We start from the raw sequence: 23,836 nt of genomic DNA on the forward strand, positions 1-23,836 counted from the left end.
AGCATTAGTCTCTTTGCATGGGTGCTTGCACAGTGAGAGCAATATCTCTATCTTCACAGGCCTATCACTTTGGTACTTAAATGCTCTGGGTGGTATCTGTTGGTGTCAGACAGCTGGCAGCGTGTATTTATATAATTCCACCAGGCACACTAAATAGAGATTTTCAAAGACATAAAAATCAGTAAAGCACTTCACTGCCTTCCGAGACTTGGAAAATCTTTTAGAACATGCTAGCTTTCAGATTGGATAGCAAAGCTGCCTTAATCCCCAGATGCACTTTAGTTTCTGATCCTTTGCATGCATCTAAACAAATTAGAGATCGTGACGCTGAAAGATATAAAATCTCTTCAACTACACCAGGACTTTGATCTATTGCTGCCTAGCCATCCAGCACCGGTAATCCACCGATTTTTAAGGCCTTGCAAACAACCTTAACTCCATAAATATATATTCCTTAAAATTCCACCTAAGGATGGAATTTCAGGATACCTCTACTCCAAAGCACCGTGCAACTTTCTGCAGGGAGCCCTGCCTATGCAGCTACACAGACGCCTATACTACAAGCAGTATGGGGGCACGTGTGCCAACCGGCACGTGTTGATACACCAGGTCCCACTAACTCACAGGGTATAAAGGCAACAGCATCCTGGCACTGTGACACCCCTCCCCTGGCCACATCTAGTAAATCTTCCTTTAAGTTACTTCATTTGAAAGAACAAATGGCACTGAAAAGACATTAATGGCTTGCTTTATCTGACAAGTGAGCAAGAAAAAGGTTTAAAGAGCTTCTTCAAAGAGAATGTGGGTTCCTATGTCAGGGGAATAGATCGCTTATCCCAGATGTTCAGGGCCTGCAACCACAAGCATCTGCCACCCATTGTGAATCGTAGCTGCAGGCAGTTCAAAAATTAGCAGATTGGTTTCAATGAAGTGCGTATTTGCAGTCTGCCCTGGAAAGAAGCGAACATAAATACACGGGTGCCAGATTCTGAACACATTTATACAAGGGTAGCAACTAATGGGCTGCTTTGCTGAGATGTATTTGTCCAGCCAAATCTACCACAGAGGTCAGTGGTGATCCCTGTTCAGAGAGCCCAAATCTGCGGGGCCGCTGGGGCAGGCCCAGCTCCCCGGGGCAGCACTTCGTGCGCAGCTCGCTGCGCTTCGGGATGCGCTGGCCGGACTCCGAGCAGCCTCTTAACGTGCAAACTACAGGCACAGGCACGGCTTGCCATCTGAGATACTGAAACTCACAGATGCAAAGCGAAGAGGGGTCCAGACAAACACCAATTTAGCATTTCTCACCAGCACTTCTATGAGCAGCACAGCTGGGATATGTTTTACCACCAGGCTCAGATCCGCTTCTTCTTTAAAACTACTCAAGGGACTTGGACTTGTAGCTTGTCACAGGCCGTTTATTCTGGGCACAGACTGCAAGGTGAGGTAAGAAAGTCACTGAGCAAGTAACACAGGGGACGATACTCGCTGGCATAAGGGCTCTGCAGAAGTGCTGCAGAGCCGATGGCCAGGTAGTCAATGGGACAAGAGAAGCCGATCCGCAAGCAGAGCTCGAAGTTCACAGCAGTGAGATAATCCTGGCACAGAGCAGCACACCTAGCTGAAGTTTGCTAAGCAAATTCCGCTCACCAGTAATTGCATTATTAAGTGTGATGAATTATATTTCTGGTTTTCAGTTTTTATTACTGGAGAGGTTTCAGATGGCTATAGGAAGCGGGGCCGGCTTGTGGGAAGGAAAACAATCCACCGAGTGATGGAACTGCAGCGCTGAGCCTGAGAGCAGCACCCTGCACACGTGCTCCTCCAGGGCAAGGTCTGCGAGGAAGGCGCGTTCCCAGCTATCTCCTCCTGCTTCTCCGCCAGCCCTGCAGATAGGTATCAGTGTTTCTCTCCAGCACGCCGCAGAGAGCCGCCTCTCGTCCCAGAGCGAATCGGCACAAGGCAAGGGGAGGAAGGCCGGGTGCGGGCAGCGCAGCCTGCCCGCTGCTCTGCAAGCTGTCCCCTCCCTTGGCACCTTGGCTCCTGCACAAACCCCCAGGGAGGACCCTGGAGGCAGCTGACAAAAACCATCTGGGTGAAGAAATAACATTGCTCCCAGCTATGTGGCAAGTCCGCCCTGTGAAGAGGAAGGAGCCGTTCTAATTCCACCCCCGACCATACTGTCTGGCTGTACAATACCCCAAAGGCTGTAGCACAAAGGATTTTACAGTGATCAGACCACATTTCTGACCGTAACCAATAATGAAACCAACCTGCAGTGGGTTGTATGACTAAACCTCAAGGCAACAGTACTTTTAATGCACCTGCTAACAAAGATGTCGCTTAAGCACAAGCAGATTGCCCGGCCACATGTATGCACATTTGCATTGACTACAGTACATGCAAACTGGAAGCTGTCTCCAACTTCTGGAGGGCCACCAAGGTGACCTTCTGGGTTAAAGGAGCTTGATCATTCCCCTCTCCTCCTTCTTTAAAAGCCCTGAAGGAGCCATCTCTCATTGTCGTTACACCTAATAAAAATCTGTTTTATTCATTTAAAGTTGTCAAAACATACTTTGTAAAGGTAATGAGATGTTCCAAGTCCACTTGTTCCAACATACACACAACTTGGTTAGTTAAAGGAAACCAGTGTAGGAGATATAGACACACACAGAGTTAAGAGATTTTCTGGTCTTCATACTGGAAAGGACTAGAGAGAAACACGTGCCTTTAGGAACACCCCAGCCTCCCTCACACTGATCAAAAACAAACATTCCAGTGTGGAAACTTCCACTTTTTACAGGAGCCTCTTTGTCCAAAACATATGTTTAATGCAGGTTTGCAGAGGTGGACCTGCTCTGGCATGGAGTTTCTGTCAATGGAAAAATATAATCTTTTCTCCCCGCTCCTTGTGGTTCATGAAACCCCCCCCGAGGTTTCATGCACCAGAGCGAGTCAATGCCTGCGAGAGTTTTGAAGGATCAGGGGAACATGGCTCACACGGAACATGGTGGACCTGCAAGCAAGAGTCAGGAAAGCACATGCCACACACAGACTGCCCAACCCTGCCAGCCCCAGGCAGTGCCCAGGAGCTGATCCAGCCACCTCTAACCCCGAAACAGCAACAAGAGCACTGCTAAAGACAAAGCTCGCACGCTGGCTTCAACTGCCATCTTACAAGTTAACCATCTGGGGGGAAAAAAAATTGCAGAATAGAGCACTAAGTTTACTAGATAGTAATGACAGCATGCACACATACAGGCTGGTATATCAATCCTAATTTAAGGAAAGCTAATTAAGTGCAGTTTCTCTTTGCACAGCTTAAGGAAGCCTAATTAAAGCGGACAGGCATATCTGCAGAGCAGTTAGTCTTTTTACCTTTAAACAGGACCTAAAATAAATGGCTAGTGCAGCAGTAGAGGTAAGATAAGTAGTCTGTTGATGACCTGGAATTACTGTCATGGTAATTAAAACGTTCACAGATCACAGGACTGCAACACCAGTTTGTTTTTCTTTGTGCAAATATGTATATCTACACAAAGGTATTCGCAAGAATCAGCAGAGAAAATACTGTATAGTTGGTGCTGCAAGGTTTGACACCATATTTCAATTTTTGCCAGCTAAACTGTTCAGAATTCAACATCTCAGAGTTAGGCACAAAATGTAAACACCTATGACACAAGGAGATTACAAGTCCCAGTGGTCAGGGCTCCATCTTCACTCAAGTGGAAGGCTACTTGGATCAAGATGAAGCATTGCATTTGTAAGACATGGGCTCAGGCTGTATTAGAGGCAAGGTTTCTGGCATGGGCAGTTATTGGGCAAAGTTTGGGTGTTACCAGTGTGGTTTTCTCTAAAGGTAGCTTGGTGCTGTTCACAGAGAAAAGCACCACTTTGTACGCAGTAGACAAAGCAGCACCACGTAGCCATGCAAATCCTCCTAACACAACTGGATCGCCTGCCCAGCCAGCAGCATGCGGATGCGTCACCCCACCAGTGGCAAGACGGAGCCCAGATTTTCACCACTAACAAATGCCAACAACCATGAAATAACCATTCAGAGAAATGCATGTACCCACTACAGCATCAGAAAACCCTTGAGGAAGCAAGATTTTGTCCTTACCAGCTGAAGCGACCGTTTGCAGGAGGCAGAGTCCTGAAGAAGCAGGCACAAACCGGCTATTCAGGAACGTGGGAAAGCAGAGGATGGAGGAGGGACATCCCAGGCACTGCGAGCACAAGTCAGCTGGGCAGCCTAACGATGTCCACACTCCTGCGTGCTGCGGATCATCACCACTCCTGGCCCTGGCTGCAGCCACCACCGCCTCAAATCACTCAGACTGAAGCCACAACTTTACCATTTGACAGAAGCTGGACTGCTCGGGGCTGAGGTCGTGGGCAGAATTTAGACTGGCCAAGTCTCATGAGAGAGAGCTGGGCGCCTCTGCAAGCAGACCAGAGCAGCTAAGGAAGGGGCTGAGCAGGGAACCACCAAAGGTCTCCCAACAGGAGATGCAAGCAAAGGGGCTGAGGTAGAATTAAGGTGCCTGAACTTAGTTACCTCATTTACCCTGACTCTCTCCCAAGGGTGACTTTCAGACTGAGGCAGCCTCCTGCCATGATTACTGATCATTCATGAAAACCAACACATCCAAAATAACTACAAAAGAGAACAGCGAACACACCAGAAGCCACAGCACCCACTAGCCTGGAAAAAGTAGCCAAAACCTGCTGCCTGTGAATTCCCAGTACACAAACACTGCATGACTGAAGACTCAAGCAGCTCAGTGGCTACCCACACAGTGACCACCATGCCTTGCCCCAGGCTCAGTGCTCACAGCCCACAATTCCTCCAGTCATCCAACAGCTCCTGAAGCACCAAGCTAAGCCTTTTGCAGAAGTGTTAGCCTACTTCCAAAGACCAGACTGCTGCAGCTGGAGGTGAGAGAGTAATGACTACCATTTTGCTTATTAAAGTTTAGGCAGTGCAAGCCTTCTTTGAACTTGAATATGTCAGTGCTAAGACATTTTGAGTACGAGTGATTGCATGTCTAGACACCTGCAATGCATTTACATTCTTCTAGGGACTCTTTAGATTGTCCTGTTCTCTCCACTTTGTGAGTACATACAATAGCCTGGTGGGAGTGAAAGCTTAGCCTCCTGGTTTACCCTTATTAACATCAGCTCAAAGCTGGCATTTTAAAATTAAGCACAGGAAAGGCACTTTTAGAATCCTTAAGCTCTTCAGGTCATTTCTAAGGCCCTGCTGAGCTCCATCTTGCAAAAGTTAAACAGACATCATTTCTCAGAGCTGGAAACTGTTGTTTTAATTTGGGAACAGGCATCCTAGAGCTGTCAACTCACGCCGGTGAATGCTACTAACATTTTTTCACGCAACAGTCCAATTGTTATGGCAACCACAAAAATCAATCTTGTTCTTCACTCACAAGTAAACCCATCTCGAGCACGGTCTCTGCACAGGTTTGCTATAAAGTGCCAATAAGCATGGGACCAATTCCACTGATGTTCATCACTCAAATGGGGATGAAGTACTCTTTCTCAGAGAGAAATTTCAGAGAACAATCAGTGCTGGAATGTTTTAGAGACTTCAACATCCCACTCCTAAAGGCATCTATTAAATGTAGCATCTACCACATTTGTCACACTTGATCCTGGCAGATTTTAGTAAAAACCCCAGAGTTGCTCCTTCCAAGACAGATTCTTGAAAGGAATATATTAAAAAAAAAATGCATGCACAAGAAGTAACCTGACGAATCTCTGAAAGCACTCTGAATGTCCTGTAACACACGACAAAGATACTTGACACGTCACAAAACTCTTTTTGCATGGTGCATAAATTTCAAAATGAAATGAAATAATAATTGGAAGCAAAACCCACCCCCTCCAAACACTAATTGTTGTAAGCGCCGCACAAATCCAGCACAGCATAAAGTGCACTGAAAGCCCAATTTTCTACATCAAGCCAGTACTGTTCTTTTTAATTTCTCTGTGTTTATGTTTTAGCTAATGTCCTGTTCTTGTTTGGAAAACAGACCTTGGTCCAAGAGAGCGGCTGACAAGGAATCCTGATATATTACACATCTACAACAGTAAACATTTACATTTTCACCAAGGACTGCTCACTAGATTGACAAACCGGAATCAGTTATTCCTTCTATATATTTATGACCTCTAAGTAAGGAAGAAGATGGAAAAAAAGAGCACTGCAGTCTTGTAACATACCTAAATGGCTTGAAAAGCCAACACATATATAAACAAGATCAGAGCCTCTGAGAGACCAAGTACCAGCCATATTTCCTACAAGTCATGCTGTAATTGTGCCACAAATATAATGAGGTCTCTGCACCAGCACTATCCCACACAAGAAGGTGGAGTGTAATTGAAAAATGCACTTGCATTATATAAACTACTTTAATCATAGATGCACAGAGCTAGAAATGGAAGAGACATTAGGTCATTCAACCCTCATAGGTCAGAGCCGGACTACTCATGACAATACACTTGCAAGGACTTTCTCCAGTATAGTATTAAGCATCTTTAGTGATGGAGTTTCCAATACTTTCTTTAGCCATCTAAGCTAAAGTCTATTTTAAGTTGGACAGGAAAGGTTTCCTCTTTGTTCTACCTTATTTGTCCTCATAACACCCCTTTCTATCCTCCCACCACCCCTTTCTATCCTCCCACCACCTTAAATGGTTCCCATTTTTTCATTTTGGTCCACATATCAACTACTATATCTTTCACAAACTTCTAGTTTCAGTGTTGGCAAATACCCACTGAACACTTAATCCTTCTTTGTAAATCAATCCCTTATCTCCCAGAATATTTTTGTTAGTCTTTTCCAGACTGCCCACTTCTAATTCATGCTGTGATACTCCAGTACACCCCTGCCTCATACACCTGCATGTGTGCCATCTATATTATGATTTTTTTTTTTTTCCTTTTTTAGAGAGCAAGGATCTGAGAACAACATGGGAACAAGGATTCAATCACCCAAAAAACTTCAGGGCAGATGGACAGGTCAAAGCATGCTTCAGATCACTCTATCAGAATGGAGCCATGAGGAAAATGTTGTTCCTTGTAACTACCAGCCTGCCCAAGCGATCAGTGATCGGCCCTGAAATACCAAAGTGGGGATATGCTGCCTCACTTTCTGAAGAAGTTCTGGGTTTCTTCATCTACAGCATCAGACACAGATACTTGGGTTGACACTGGGACTTGGATCCTTCATGTCCTATCTAGCCCCGTGCTATCTGACCTGTAGTGAGAGAAGGGCACCAGCAAAGTACCACGGTATCAAGGAAAGTGGCAGTATTTGGCACACGTGAACTGGGCCACTTAACATATATAAACTTGAGAGGATAGGGCACTTTCTTCTGCTCATCATAAGCCCACTTTGCGATCCAGTAGAACCCAGAAAGAAATGGACACGTTCTCAAATTGATTTAAGATTTTATCCTCATCTCCCTCTGTTATTCTCTCCATTTCTCCCCATAAAATAGGCAGCCAGGCAGGAACAAGATCATATGTATAATAATCTAGTCGCAAAAGTTATTACTGTTTTCCACAACTAAACAGATTCTTAATTACGCAAGCTTAGTTTTGATAGCCTAAAGGATCAGAACACAGTAATCCTGTCCAACTACACACCACCGATTCCTCTTGAAGCTGCACTTCAAATGACCACACGTGCCTCCCTGTAAGGAAAACCACTGCTGAAGCTGCCAGTGTGTCTATGTACACCAGCCACTGGTAACAGCAGCATCTGAGAGCAAAGACCGTGCATCATTTTGTACAAAACAGTGTCACCACAACTGCTGTAGCTATAGTGTAGTAGAAAATGTTATGAAAACAGAGAGGAGGACCTGAAGAAGCCAACCAGAAGCAAGGAGCTGCATCACATCACTGACAGCAACACCGTATTTATTCAGAGTTTTACTTACTCAGCTAATGGGTGAGGATGGAGATAACACTAGCTCTCCTTACCGATCCAAGAATGGTACCGTTCCCCAGATTGCCTGGACAGCAGAAGTACCCAGAGCAGGTACAGCCATCATCACCATCTTCTGGAATCAATCCTGTTAGAGAGGGACTCGATCTGATATCCTTAGACACCACTGAGTAATCCTTTGTATGCCTTGTATCTCACTATGGAGAACATTAAATTAGTCACAGAACAGCTCAGCGAGAGAGCAGAGATCATAATCTGGCCCTGTTTGTGTCTCCACTCCACGCCAAGATAACAGTCAGATCTGTAGCAATGTTGCTTATACATTTGCTAAACAAGTCATTTCTCAGTTTCCATCAGAAACCAGAGCATTTTTACATATCCTATTATAGCTGAGTAAGTCTTGCTCTACTTAACACTAGCTTTTTGTAGTGGAAAATCTCCAGGATACAAGCTGTTTAATGATGTTTTATCTGACTTGCACTCATTTCTAACTAAAGTTGTCCACCTGCCTTGAAAAGACATCTGTTTCAGAGGCTGACTGCTTTTCTCCAATACCCCTTGCACAGCTCAAGGCTGCCATTTTTACTATCAACTCTAATTTTATCAGCCAATAATCTCCTCGGGCATCTACAGCAAAGAGCAAGCTGTCAAACCTTTACTATAAGCATTGCTAATCCCTGTTACCAGCTGTAACACTCCTCAAGAAAGAAAGAAATAGTGGGCAGAACTGCAGTGCAGGTGCCGTCCTGCTGCCAGTGCTTTCCAGTTACAAACAGTGCTACAGGGCTTCCCTCCACAGTGGACACAGAGACCCTGCAGAGCACCTCCACTCTGCCTCCCTTATCAACCAGAGGAAGGATGCTACATTTCTGAATGGGCAGCCAAAATTACCATTTAGCCTTCGGTAACTTGGATAGCTTTAGGTCAATCGCAATCGAGGTCACATGCTGAAATACAAAGACACAAATTTTAACTGAAAGCTTTGTTGCCTTAGAGCTCTGCCTGCAAGAGCTAAGTTCATTAAGTCTGCCCTGTAAGGGAAGCAAGTGAGCATTAATTGTCTCCTGCCAATGCAGTGGATCCTTGCTGTGTCCCGGTCTGATGCCCTCCAGGCCTTTTAGCCCCATGGGAGCAATGGACAGTTAAGCTGCCATTCAGAGGGACCTCAGCAGAAAAGTGGGCTGGTAGGAATCTCATGAAGCTCAAAGGGAAAAGTAGTCCTGCACATGCGGATGAATAACCCCGTGCACCAAGGCTGGGGACCAACCAACTGGCAAGCAGCTTGGCAGAGAAGGACCTGGGGTCCTGAAGAACAAGTTGAACACAAACCAACAACATGCCATTGTAGCAAAGGCACCAACAGCCTCCTGGGTTGCATTAGGAATAGTGTTGCCAGAAGGTCAAGAGATGCAGTCCTTCAATTCTTCCCTTCTACTTGGCACTGGTGAGACCACAGCTGAAGTGCTGTGTCCAGTTCTGGGCTCCCCAGTACCAGGAAGACATCAACATACTGGTGCAAGTTTGCTGAAGGGCCTCAATGATGATTAAGGAATTGGAGCATCCAACCTGCAAGGAGAGGCTGAGAGCGCTGGGACTGTTCAGCTTTGAGAAGAAGAGGCTCAGGCAGGGAGAGCTTATCGATGTGAAAACACCCCTGATGGTAGGGAGTAAAGAAGACAGAGCCAGACTCTTCTCAGTGGTATCCAGCAACACGACAAGAGGCAATGGGCACGAAATACAGAAGATTCCATTTAAAGGTAAAAACATGCCCACATTTTTACTGTAAGGGCGACTGAACCCCAGAACATGTTCCTCAGAGGGGCTGTGGCATCTCCATCTTTGGAGATACCCAAACTCCAAATGGACACAGACCTGAGCTGCCCCCTCTAGTTGACCCTGCTCTGAGCAAGAGGGTTGGAGTAGATGATCTCCAGAGGTGCCTTCCAACCTCAACCATTTGGTGAGTCTCAGGAGTTCAGAGCTGCCCAGTTGAATTCAGTCACTTTCTGCTCCTTAGACCACATCCATCTTGTAGATATTTCAGAGTTTCTTGCTGCAGCACCCTTTCTCTGCTCAGTATTTTTAGCTCATTGTTTTGTATTTTGCCAGCTGAGAAACTGCAGTTTGTAATTTTACCTTCAGCTTCATATTTCTTCTTAAAAGTGAATACAATGTCCTGTTTATAATAATAAAATCACTAGTTGGCAGGATGACATCAAATGGAAAAAGAGAAAGCAACTGGAAAATTTAGAGCAAGCAATTTTGAGTGCCAAGTTTCACATTTGTAATAGTCCAGCGGAGGTCAACAGGCTCACTTATTATTAAGCAAATGGTAAAGAAATAGATATCCTCAAGTTCTTCCATGTTAGACTATATAAACCATCTCTACTTGAACAGGCTGTAGTGCTTTCCAAAAGAGTGATGTTATACATTTTCCACAGTAACACCAACAATGGGAGACAAGCAAAAGGCAGAACTGCTTTGCAAAGAACAACCTTTTTTCTCTCTCCAATATTTAGGTTTTTGTTTCCCACTATGATTGGACTTTCCTGGCTTTAGTTTCTTGTCCCAGTTAAGCAGTAAAGGAAACAAAAAGATATGAATGAAATTAGAAACATTTGGAATGAGTCTTAGAAATAGCTTTTGGGTTTCTTAGATTCCTGACTACACCTCTTCAAATGGTCTCCTGCTCCAGCCCCCGTCTCCTGCACCTACCTCTGAAATTTGCATTTCCTCCTTAGCCCTGGCCCCCCTTCTGTTCAGGGGCTATATTTTGTCCCACACCATTGAAACACTAAGTGAAAAGCAAAGCAAACAAGGAAATGAAAATTGCATGTTGAAACATTGGAAAAGACCGGAAAATGGTTGAAACTTTGCACCCACCAAAATTTGTCTCTATGACACTAATCCTCCAATGTTTCTCTAACAGCAGAAACCAAACACTTCTCAAACTTTTAATGAAAAAATCCCAATTCCAGTCAACCTGAATAATAAAATGAGAACTCTGGTGCTATCTGTATTATCACATTTGAAGTCTCTGGAAGGGAAGTTTCCTCAACCACGCTATTCTGATACTTTATGAAACTTCGTGCTCTCTATAAAATACAACTGCAGTATGCAATGCCAACACCTAATGCTTGCCTAGTGCTTCTCATTAGAAGTTTTTGGTGCTCTTTACAAACAAGTAAGCTGAGAGTGTCTGTGAAATACTTGCCTAATTTTACAAATAGATAAACCCATGCAGGTAAAAAGCAGATGTCTACGGCAAAACTGTGCACTAGTGGCAGAGTTAAATCAGCTAAAAGATTTCAAAGCCATCTACGAGGTTTGGATCTTTTCTGCCTTAAGTAATATTAAAATATTATGTAAAACTTTCTTTGTGAGCCATTACTGGAGAAATGAGGAAAAAAAGAGAATCTGTTGGAAGCAATTCTGCACAGGCTATGTAGGTGAGATCACAGTTGTTATCCAAACAGACTATGCATGGCAAGAACAGGCTTCCTGTAAAACTGAAAGACTTGCAGGAAGATCAAGGAACATATTTACAAGATGGCATGGACAAAATATCCTTCCCTTCTCTTGCCCAGCCTCAGCAGCTTGGTGAAACACATGTCTCACCTAAAACCACACTCACAAGTGCCTCCAGTGCAGAACCTCTACCTCCGTGCTCTATGCAGTACTCACAAATAGACCTGACCACACTTGGGACACTGGTTAGCGGAACACAGAACTTACCTTTTGAGGAGGAAAGGGTCATTTCCCATGATGAAAAGAAACAAGGAAAAGTTATCTCAGGAGGAGGAAACACCCAAAAACCCAAGAGTTTGCTCAGGTCTCGATTCCAAATCCCAAAAGCTTAATGCATGACACTAGAAAGTTTACAGCACTGTGTTACAGAACTGGAGAGGATTTACTAGAGAGGAAAGTATTTTAAGCTAAACCTTAATATGTGTTTAGTCTCATCAGATGAGCAATGTGTAAACTGAATTAGGATGAGCTATTTAGCAGTGTTAACATGGCTGTTTCAGGAGAAAAGATGAGTCTTTAGTTCATTGTAACTTATCTTATATTGTACTCTGAGTACTGTACAGTAATCTGGGGAGCCTGACAGATCAACATGTGCTAAGTACAGCAAAGACAGGAACTCACAGAGGCAGGTGCCATTGAACACGGTGTGAGCTTCCCTGGAAAATAAGGCACAGCTCCTGTGTGCACCCAGACCAGATCCCCAGGTTCAGATGTCTTCCCCTGGATGCCAGCCTGGGCCAGTGTGTACTGGCTATTTGTAGGACACTGCAGACCACACCACACTTGCTGCTGACAATATGAAAGCTACTATTTAATGCCAAGTTAAAGCTGAGCTACCTTGGGACTTGTCAAGAACAGTCTCTCAAGGTCTGATAGATGAGACCAGAAGAGATGGCAGCCAACTCTCCAACTGCAGGACTCCACTCAGCTATGATTAACACTACATTTACTAATAAAACTCATCTTTTTCTGGGTAGACAAAACTCTCACTGTGAGTAAACAAAAAAGATGACTCATCTGTACTTTACTTTCCATAACTAGAAGTCTCATGTTATCTCCATATGTGTTTAGACCACAGACTAGTTAGTCAGCAGTGTGGCAGTTGACATTAAAAGGATTAGTAAATTAAGCTCAAATAATTGTCTTTAAAACTTTGACTGTTAAATGTTTATATTTGAGAGGATCAAAAGGAAATCTACTTTGTAGTGTGCACTGTGGTCAGGAAGGGGCAGAGAGGGATTTAAATGGCTTAACTGCAAAACTGTTATCACCTTGATAAGTCCCAGTGTAAAAATTCAGCAATAAAAGCAAGAAATGCACTTGGAATTTGCTTCCAAAACCGATTGTCTGACTGGAGACAAGTCAAGCTCTTTATTTGCTTGAAAGAACTTGGTCAGAAGAAACAGAGAACACTACTGAAATGTAGTCAAGAATATAAAAATAAGCTTCTTCCAGTGACTTCTGAACTGCAGCATTCATTATCTTTTTTTTTTTTTTAAGCTACTTGAAGCCTACAGTCAGCATCTGGTATCTGAGTGTTACCACTAGTCAACCAAGAGTGTGATTTTCCCCTGAATTATTCCATTGTATGGCAATGGAAATCCAGTAAAGCTGAAGCACCAAGGAGGTTGCAGGCTACAGTGCAGGATTACGTCCAAAGTAACATCTGGAGTCTGGGTACACATACAAATGGATGCAGTTTATCAGCTTATCCACTCAAATTGCTAATGTCCATGCCAATAACACAGGTAAACTAAGAGGGAGAGGAGCTTGCTATATATATATGCAGTGCTTGTACCAGTGCACTGTCTTGAGGAATCGGGCTCATGAGGCTGTTTCACCTCAGCAGTATGCAGGAAAGCAATGAATCTACCAACTGAGACAGGATGTTCTAGCATAAGCAAGGGTGGGAGTGGAACACACTATATCATCTTAATAATGTATTTATTGTTCTGCAATAAAGAAAGGTATAAAAAAGCAAAGTGAAGTTCTAAACAAATTACTTTTCTTTTGTCTTTAAATCTTTTCTAGTAAAGACATTTCTGAAATCGGATGCTTTGAAGCGTAGCAAATCCACTAGTTCTGGGTAGTCCAGCAATGTCAGAGTGTCTACCACTCAACAGACAGTGGAGTTCCTGAAAGCTGGTGAGAGCATTGCTAAGTTGCAGGGATGGCTAACATGAAGTAGCTGGACAGCACAGAGTTGTCAGGCTGCAAGGAGGGACTGCATTTGCCACCTGCTAACCTGGTCAAGAGCCGTCATAAACTCCACATGACACGTTCTTCAAAACAGAGAAAAATCTTGAGACTAGACAGGAAAATGCAGGACAGTCTCTACCTGTGCTTGAGTTTCAAAATAACCATGTCCAAGATCATTTGATCTGCCAAGCATTCAGAAAATCTCTGCTACAAAACTACCACTAAAATACGTAATACATTCCAGACAAAAACATAAAGCTTTCCGATTAGGAGCCAAAAACCAAATTTTCAGTTTTCAATAGTTCTTTTGAGAAAAAGTCTATTTGCCTCACAAAATATTTCTCCAAATAACTGATCTTCTGGGTTTGTAGGTACTTTCAAAAGCAGTTTCCTTCCATGCTAGCACAGGTAACGTGTAATACGGTACATGTAATAAAAGTCGGTGCCTTTTCCAAGTGTGATGAAAGCAAAATAAAGTAACAGAACCTTGCACCAACCCAAGAAGGAGTGTCAGACTGCGCTTTTTGTCATTACCTTAAATCTCTTCTTTTGGCCAGCTCTCCTGGTGAGATAACCCAGGGCAGGCTCTGGGGAAGACATTCCAGGGCTTCAGGGGAAAAATCAGAGAAATCCACACCGTACTCTGTCAGGATCCCTTCCGTTTCCGGCTCAATCTCCCCAGCCTGGCCAAGACTTTTGGCCAACCTCCTGCAGAAAGGAAAAAAGGAATGCTTTTTTTAAGTGTATAATTACTACTGTCATGTTGTTACTGTCCCCACAGAGGGGCTGCTGAGCCCTCAAACATACTCTTTCACCCATTCACTTCTCCCTGAGTTTTGGCACAGGACTTAACAGGAATTCAGACCATACCAAGACTTATGTCTGCTGGAGATGCAAAACACTAGCCAGACAGTATTCTGGGCTGTTTTGTGTATCTGATTTTAAGGAGATGTTTTATATTATTAGGTTTTTGCAGAGGTAAGAAAGTGTCAAATTTTAGAAAAAAAATGCATCCAACAGGGATAAGAAAAGCACAGCCCTCCACACAAACGGCTCTAGCTTTACATATGGCTGGTTCCCTCGAGATCCTCCTTCCTCTCCTCACTACTGAAAAACATGACTCACTCCCCACTACCTGAAATGGAGTAGTAGTGGGATCTCCCACCAGATCCCAGGCAGCTCTGCAGAAACAGCTCGTGGGGAGCTCAGCACGCTGCTCTCCATCCCAAAGGATACAGCACTCTACCTGGGCAAACTGATGCCCTATGAAGACATCAGGTTCCTCACAGCTGTGAGGAACCTTTACTGCCTTCTTTACAGGAGTTGCACACACAGACATGCCCACAGATCATATTTCCAACCATTTTTCAGGCTCTTTCCAGGACCTAAACATTCCCAGTAGTTTGTCCCTCCTCTCCTAGTTAAGCAGAAGCCTCTGAACCAGAAGCCAACTGGAGAGGAGCCAACAATCTAGAAGCAAGTCACAGACAGGGGAAACTGTCCTCCACATGCTAATAGTCTTTGATGAAGTATTCTGCACATGTGTGGATGAGGCTGCTGCTCTATTATGCTTAGAGAAAGTTTCCATCTGTTCCAGTGCAAACCCCAGCATGCATTTGTCTCAGCACGTTGGTGTCAAACAAGTGTTCAGTTTTGGACACAGCACGCAAATCAGGACTCCAAAGGAGTGGGACATTTGTTCCTGCCCTACCTGGTTACCACATGAGAGCGTACGTCCCATGGTGGCTCCCCTTGACCCTTTTCTCACCCCCAGATTGCTCTACAGTACACAAAGGTAAATTATTTTTTACTTTTTTAATATACTGCCATTAGGGCAAATGGGACATTACAGCCAATAGAGATAACACTCCTGACCCAAGAAAATTACAGCTGAAATTAAGGCAAATCCATCAAAATATGACACAAAAGAGAGGGGTAATAACACAGTGCAAAACCAGCCACTCTAATAAGTGTTTTTCCACTGCATAAAATACACAATCATTATATTGATCCTTCTGCTTTAATTCCAATGAGTGAGAACAGGCGCTAATTACTTTCCTAAATTGGGGCCAAAACAGTGCACTTGTCATTTGGACGAGCAAGATGCTCTCAGGGCTTCAAACGTGCCATAAACCCCCAGAACAAACCCCATCCGCACGGCACAAGCAAGCCCATCTTCTTTATGGGAGCAAAGCTATCTCTCCTCGCAACAGGAAGGGCTGCGTAATAAACCTGTCACATTGTAATATGTTGGAAAGGATTGCGCGCTTCGTGGCGTGGTAAATTGTAGAGTTCACATTGCCTAGCTTTAAAACAAAAATGAAAACAAGGATAAAAGATATTTCCCTCCATTGTTTCAATTTTATGTACAAACTGTATGGCAGAAATATGTGTGCGTTTGGCATTGCGGCTGAGTTCTCTGTTCCTGCAGCTTGGTCCCAGCCTGATCCTTATTTTAATGTAAATAAATGAGGCATCAGTTTTATCTCCCTCTCTCTAAGCAGTAACAATAAACCAGAGAAATCACCACTTCATTTCCAACGTCTAGTGCAGAGCTGGGAGATGGAGCAAGGACAAGCCTGTGGGTCCACAGGCCCACCAGCACCACCAAGAATGGACTGAGGGGAGGGGAAAAAAAAAAAAAAAAAAAAAAGAGGAAAAGAGGGGACATGTTGCCCTACCAAAAAGAAATGGCAAGGGCTTGAGTCTCAGATGCCCCTTCTCTTGGAAGGGCAGAGCTAAGAAGTGCACCAGAAGGGCGGCTGGACATCTGCACAAGTCATGGAAAGCACCTCTGAATGCCGGAGTGCTTTCCAGCTCAGTCTTGGAACCCATGTTCTCTTGATCCGTTTACTGAAATTAGATTACGAACCGTAAGGGGTTTACCCAGAGGTTTGATATAGGACTAATATTTTTTTAATAGTAATTAACATTTGATTTACAGCGTTCCAGGGAACATTTCCCAAGTACCTTGAAATAAAAAGTGTACAACTGACTTTAATTGGGGCCATGTTACAGTCACACAGACGTGATGACTTGCATCAGAGCAAAATCTGACAGGACAGCATGTGATCAAAGGTAACGCATATAGGATCACCGATGGCCCTGGAGCAACAGCCAGGCTGTGAAATCACTCATGGGGCTCCGCGGCCACCAAGGGTAGCAAAAGTCATTCAAGAGGCTTATAAACAACAACAGGCACAGGGCCCAGCAGCGGTCAGACGTTCACTCCCAGGGAGTCATGGTGTCTGTGACACCCCAGGCTTGCGTGTATCTCTTTTTTTTAAAATGTTAAAAGGTAAAAAAAGAATTATAATGATTACAGACGTAAATGTTTCTTTTCTGTGACGTTGATGGGGAAGCATTAGAGCATGCTGGAGGGTTCCTTGAATACCCTTGGACTGATGTCAGAGACAGTGACAGCATGCACCGACGGGAACGTGCCGTGGTCGGGGAGTTGGGCAGCATGCGGCACAGGATATTCCTCCAAAACAGCCATAGCTGCAAGATGACCAAACTGCTCCGAGCTGCAGACTCGCTGGAGCTTGACCTCCCACGCATGTGCGCCTGGGGCAGAGCCACATTCATGCTGCCATCTCCCCCTTCACGGTGACACTGATCACATCTATTTGGCCACCCATTTCTACAAACATTCAAGCCCTCTCCACTCTCCAGACTCAGCTGAAACTGGCCAACGTTTTCAAAGGTTATATGATAAGAACTCTCCAAAAAGACAAAGGATAATTACATAAGGCTTGTTTCCTTTGGAAAGCTGGGCAGGCTCCCAAATAGGAGTGAATAACTTCCATGGGAACTTCACAACCTTACTCAGTTTCTCCTGGAGCGGACTTGTCCACAGTCATCCTACATGGAGGGTTTCTTTCAGCAGCAGAACATCCTACACATCAATAAGCCACCACTCCTAGAGGAAGTTTGTCCAGCAGCAGGAGAGGGGACAGCTAGGAAGGCCACTGGGGCCTCACAGGCAGAGCTGCACAGGCTTGATAAAGCCTGAAGGTTGCAGTGAAGATGGTGAGATGTCTGCAGGGCTGAGCATCATGGAGAGAGCTGTGTCACGGGAACCCCCAGCACCTGGGAGTACAGTTCAGCCCTACTCCGACCATGGAGCTGCCTCCCTTCAGCTGCCGGGCCACCTGCCATCGAAGCGCAAGAGTAGCATGGTGCTCCCCACAAAGGTGGGGCCATCCCACACCTCAGAGCAGTACGGTGATTAGCTGTGCCAAGGGAGCTCAGCTTTCCTGAGTGAAAGTCCCATCTGCAAGAAGGTGTTTTTCCAAAAGAGCTACGCTGCTTGGGGATCAGACCTTCCCTCAAGCCTTACTGTGAGCTACCCAAGGTATCTAGTCATTTCCCCTCACACCAAATACATCTGTGAATTAAAAAAACAGAATAAAATGTCAGAGATTAAAAGAATTGAAGCTACTTGGATGGCTTTGGAAAGAGCGTCAAGTGAAAGAACGTACTGCAACGTTTCATTGTATTGCAAATGCCATGACAAATCTTGTCACCTTGACAGATCAGTATCTAAGGCCCTGAGCTAGAAAAACCACAAGCTCCACATGACACAGAGGGAGTCAGTGATTTGATATTTTACAACTACTATTTACTTTTTCAATAGTCCTATCCACCATCATATGTGGGGGCAAAATGAAAAGACTCCACATTAATCATCTCCAAAAGTGTGGAGGTGTCTGGACTAATTCTCCATCCAACCTTGGACTCCAACATTGAGAAACTGTCCCCAGAAAATAACCATACATGGCAGTACTTGTAATATTTATCTGGAAAAGGAGACTATTTTGGAACTATTTTGCTTTTCTACTACCTGAAGCAGGTACAGCTAAACAGCATTTCACTGCCACGGTAAAATCACTTCACATACAGGAGGGAGCACAGCAGCACACACTCAGGGCATCTCCAGCGGGACATGGAGCCATTAGTTCCTCTCTGCTCATTCCTAGCACAGTCAGGGTGACAGGGTGGCCTTCAGAGGGGACAGTGTCTCACTCGTGACCACCAGGTGGCAATCACGACACAGGAACGCACCCCCCTCCCCAAGGGGACCTCCAGGGACTGTCAAGTTGCCCCTGTGCAGGTGACCACTCTGGGTGGCCAGTGCCACGGCCAAACTCTCAGCCTGGGCATCCTACTGCTCCAGCTACACACAGTCACTGTGAAGACCAGAACATGCTGTGAATTGTGCTTGGAAACCCAGCACTGAACTTCCCAAGGTAAAAGGAAAGCTGAAGAAGGCGCAGGACCAGCCTGGGGGAGTTCAGCTGCAGGGTGGGGAGTACCCGGAAACACCCACGGTATCCAGGGGAATTGACTGCCAACTATGGAGGGAGTTTCCCTTGACATACTTCCAGCAGACTTAGACAGTACAGAGTGATGACCTACAGGTTCTTTAGTGCATACACCTTCAAAACCATGGTGGTCCTGCCAAAGGGGTATTGTGAAGTCTGTGGGCAGAACTAAGAGGTGCACAAGAAAGTTCAAAAAAACAAGCATGCAATGAGCTGCAGATCACCTGCTCTCCTCTCCTTCAGGTGCGCCATGACTAGCAACACAGCTTATAAACAGGCTCATAGACCAGCCCAAAAGCAAACAGGAACTTCTGGGACCTTCAAGAGGTTTCCTTGTCTTTCAATGTTTAAACAAGCATGTATTTATAGTTAAAAACAAAATGGGTCACCAAGGTTTTATGCTCCCATCTCCACAAGGCACTTACTGAAGTACAACCAAGTCCCAGAGGAAACGGCTATGTACGAGGACAATCATGGACGTTTTCTTTCCTGACAATACCCTTTACATCTTGGAAACTACCAAAACAGCCAGATGAGAATACACAATGTTGTCAAAAGTACAGACTAAAGACACACACGTTAGCCAATTAAAAAAGACATTATCCCATCCTCCTAATTTCCCCCGTTTCTGCTGAAAAAAGGGGTTGTTCATAACAAGAAGCCAAGCAGTACAATCACCCTCCAGCCTTTTCTCCGTTGGAGTCAAAGACGGCAAAGAAAATCTCTGCCAATAAGAAGCTTAGTCATAGTCATAGTTCACAGCACAGCCAGCCCCTAGTTAAGTGGGGCTCAAAGGGAGGCCACTTCAGTTCACGCACTGCCATTTAGCTAGGAAATACTGAGTGACTGCTATTACTAGGCACACAAAGCAGCCACAACTGATAATGAACTTAAACTCAGGGAAACAGGGACTTCAGTTTAGTTTACTTTTAGTTCTAGGGCTGATAGATCTGTGCCAACATACTTACTCTTAAAAAACCCCAAAGTTTTATGTAAGTTTTAAGCTTTACCAGGAGTTTGAGCTGAGGACTCCAAAAACCACAATGCTGACACTGTACATAAGCTGTGCTACCCCATCAGAACAGCTCTGCAAGGGGAAGAGACAAGTTGGGCTTTTTGTCCAACTCCCACTACCACACATGCTCCAGATTATATATAGATCCCCATCGCCTGTAAAATTTTACCACAGCATTGCCATAGGTCAGTTACCTACTCTGGATCACCAACTAAACCAGGACTACTCAGTTTCTCCCAAGATAACTGAATACATTTATCAATGTCCACCATTTCTCATTAAGACCCACTCAATATGAAGCAGCATGGCCACTCCAGGTGGGTGCTTGGCACACTGCAGCTATTCCCAAGACAGACTGAAAATGATGAAAACTACAGGGTCTTCCTCTGGATCCAGCCCAACATAGACCATTTAAGTAGCCCTGGCTTAAAATCTCCTCCTTCATGGCAGCGCCTGCAATTTGAACTCTGGACAGCAATAGCATTACTGAAAAGCACAGAGTGCAACACCCTTCTCATCTGCTTCAGGAACTAATATTCCCTTGTTTTCTAGTATCCTTCCTTGAAGCAATACAAATTTAAAACCACAAAAATCTGTGACTTCTTTCTACTTCTTATCAGTAAAGGCTTAAAAAACACAGATGAGCCTGATGATCTTCCTCTGGCAGAAGTGAAATGCCTACACACTGTGTACTACCCTTACGGAAAGGGAGGAAAGACCGAAAGGCTGCCAGCAACCCACAGTGCTTGTGCTGGTCAGGCTAAGTACCTGTACGTGTTCCCTCTAGGCTGCAAGCTCTTCCAGACTGTACATTCATTAATGCTGTGATGTGCCAGCATGCTGAAGCAAGCACCAAAAGCAACTAACATCATGTAGCCATGAGATTAATTAGCGATGAGCTATCCTTAACCTCATCACAGTTTATCCACCAAATACCAGAGGGATACAAGACAAGTATCTTGTTAACAGATTCCTGTCTCTATTGCTTGTATCAAATTAAGTGAAACCAAGAACTCTGACTAGAAATCTCAGTCATCTCTACTTCCAACAGCAGCCACATACCCTGTTGCAAAGTTGCTGTCTTCTTTCCAGTCCACTATGCGACAGATGAAAAGCATATTTGAATAGTCCTCAGGCCTGGTCACAAAGTCTGGAGGGCAATCAGCCAAGGACACGTAGGCCCTGGGCACTCTGTGGTCCACAGGTGAGAACATGGCACACCTCTTGAAGAGTTCACTGTTCTTGTCTGCCAGGAGCTTGATGAAGCCTGTAGCTGCTCGGGAATGTTTTTTTTCCAAAATATAGACCACCTGGAAGAGGCAAAAGTTTCTACAATTAATATCTTCAGAGAAACTTACTTTCTTTAACAGAATAGAGATACACAGAGGCTTAGCAGAATATCTGGAAAAATCACAAGGCCTATATCATGTTTTCCCTGTATGTGTAGATGTCTGTGTGCATTTTTTAACTGAGTACCTATTTACAACGTATTTTCCTTGCCATCTTGCTCATGGCTATAGAAGAGCTAAGTGCCTTCCAAGTGCTAGCTCTCTACAGCAATTTTCTTGATTACAGAACAAAACCAGACAAGAAGCAGATGCTTCCAAATGCAGGGAATTAGCCACAGCATACAAGCAACTCCTGTAAAATCTTTCATTTGTAACCTCGGCCTGTGATTTCGACATTCAGCGCAGAACAGGCCAGTCCAAAAACGGTGCCGCTGGCGGATGCAATGCTAACCACAGGAAAGGATGTGCTGTGGGGAATTTGGCAGTTCTCTCCTCCTCTCTGTGTTTTCTGAAGTTAGGGGTTATTTTACCTTTATACAAGATGGCTTTGAAAAGAATAATAAATTACAGTATCACTAAGTGATTGTTCCAGAGAGGTGTTCATCCAGGCTATATTTTTGTAGACCATAATAAATCACTGGATAACAGAAATATTATAGCTGATTTCCTAAGCTTATACAGAAGAGTCCTTCCAGAAGGTTTCAGGAGCTGTACCTCTGTGCGATTCCGAGTGCTGGAATTGCCACGCTGGATGAGACCAGAGGGCAGCCCAGCCCACAACAGGGACCAGAATCAGAGGCTGCAAGGAAAAGCACAAGACATGGAAGACTACTTGACCCCGTAGTCCTTTTCTGGTCTCTTTAACATGCAGAGATTGACTCAAGTCTTGAACCAACAGCACTAGCAGCCTTTCCAAAGTCTGTAAGAATTAATTCTGACAACTTTGGATATCCTGACACTCATATTAGTATCCAATCTTTTTTCTGAATCTTGCTAAGTAATTCTGCAGAACAAACAAAGGGAATTTAAACTAGGATAATTGGTAAAAATAACAAGACGCTCGATTTTTATCAGATTGGACACTTATTCTCTTTGAAATGAGGAATGAGATTCAAAGATCAACAGACGGAGACTACAGGAAGGCCAGGGCTGGTCTCCTTCAGCCTCTGGGAGTGCACACGTGTTCGCTTGTCACTCTTTACGGAGTTACCTTTGCTGTCCTTTGAAGAAGCTTATCTGAGAGGAGCCTGGGATCATTCACCTTGGGCCCATCATCTTGCTTTGTTCTGTGCACACCATCGACAGCCTTTGCTGCATCAAATAAGACACAAACAGCAGTTACTGTAGCACATTTCCATCACAAATTTGTGCTGGGCCTTTGCTGTAAACTGCAATACAAGGTGCATGCAGTAGACTTATTTGAAAGGGGAAAGATCTCTCAAGTGTTAGAACAACCAAGCATGAAGCAATTTTTATTTCTCCAGACTATCACAGAGAGCAGATATATGTTCACTTACCATGCAGATCTGCTGAAAAACAGCAAAAATTAAAAAAAAAAAAAAAATCCAAACTTTACAATTACAACTATACCAGCCGTAACAAAAAAAAGGTGGAAAACACATTCTGTTTATTAAATACTATGAACTACATTAATTTCTTGGCATTTCTTAGTTGGAGTCATTACCATTATATAAGTAGTCCGTTAAGTACATACATTCACTTAATACTTAATTTCCTTGAAAAATGTTATGCAAGGTTATAAAATGCATGTTTATCTTTGAAACTGAAACCATAGCTATTAAGTTGACCCTCTTCGGCTGCGGATCAGGATTATGAAAAAGTCTATAAAAGTAATCGCTATATATGACAAACAGTCCCCTCTTCCTGAAATCTCTTCACCAGACACGGAGAATATTTAAATGAACTCTCAACTAATTTCTAGTTTGCGATATTCAAATATTTGAGTATCTGAGTTTGGAAGTATCTGCTATAGGTGGATGGCACACCGAATGCATTTAGGGTTTACAAACATCCAAAGAGATCTTTGCCATGTATAAGGCTGGGACCAGTCCCTTCTTCAGCTACGTCCCTGCTGAGAGCTCGTGGTTCCTGGTCTGACAGTGTTTTTCAGATGGAAACATCCATGTGTTCTTCTCTGGAGGGCTGGAAGATGGCTGCCTTTTCCCACTTGTATGGCAATCGCATCCATCTCAAGCACATGTGCTAAAATCAGGCCCTGAGTGTTCAAAAGAAATTTTGCTATCTTAAAGAGAAACCGTGGCACTGACTGCAAGTTTCAAGGGACATAGCTGTCACCGTTTCCCTTAGAAGACATGAGATAAAGCAACGTTTCGCTGAAGACTGTGCTCCAGCAGGCCAACCGCGCTCACACACGCCAGAGCGTCCCAAGGAGAACAGCGGTGACGCACAGACCCTGGCCCCCAGATGACACCCATCTGTCCCGCAGGGACCCTCGACAGAGGCTGCTGGTGACATGACGGATGAAGGG

The 23,836-nt window shown here is 44.3% G+C and overlaps 1 protein-coding gene across 1 annotated transcript in view; it reads right to left on the minus strand.

Moving 5' to 3' along the window:
- DIS3L2 (DIS3 like 3'-5' exoribonuclease 2) overlaps nucleotides 1-22,638 on the minus strand; it is a gene marked incomplete at its 5' end in the record, with an annotated part of 120,070 nt that extends 97,432 nt beyond the window's left edge. Inside the window, 3 exons of the mRNA XM_010295240.1 lie at nucleotides 14,231-14,404; nucleotides 21,101-21,348; nucleotides 22,538-22,638. Of these exons, the coding sequence (XP_010293542.1) occupies nucleotides 14,231-14,404; nucleotides 21,101-21,348; nucleotides 22,538-22,638 (523 nt within the window). The remainder of the gene's footprint in view (nucleotides 1-14,230; nucleotides 14,405-21,100; nucleotides 21,349-22,537) is intronic.
- Nucleotides 22,639-23,836: the final 1,198 nt, after the last annotated feature.

Source organism: Phaethon lepturus, unplaced genomic scaffold, assembly GCF_000687285.1.
Source record: "Phaethon lepturus isolate BGI_N335 unplaced genomic scaffold, ASM68728v1 scaffold13269, whole genome shotgun sequence".
NCBI lineage: Eukaryota > Metazoa > Chordata > Aves > Phaethontiformes > Phaethontidae > Phaethon > Phaethon lepturus.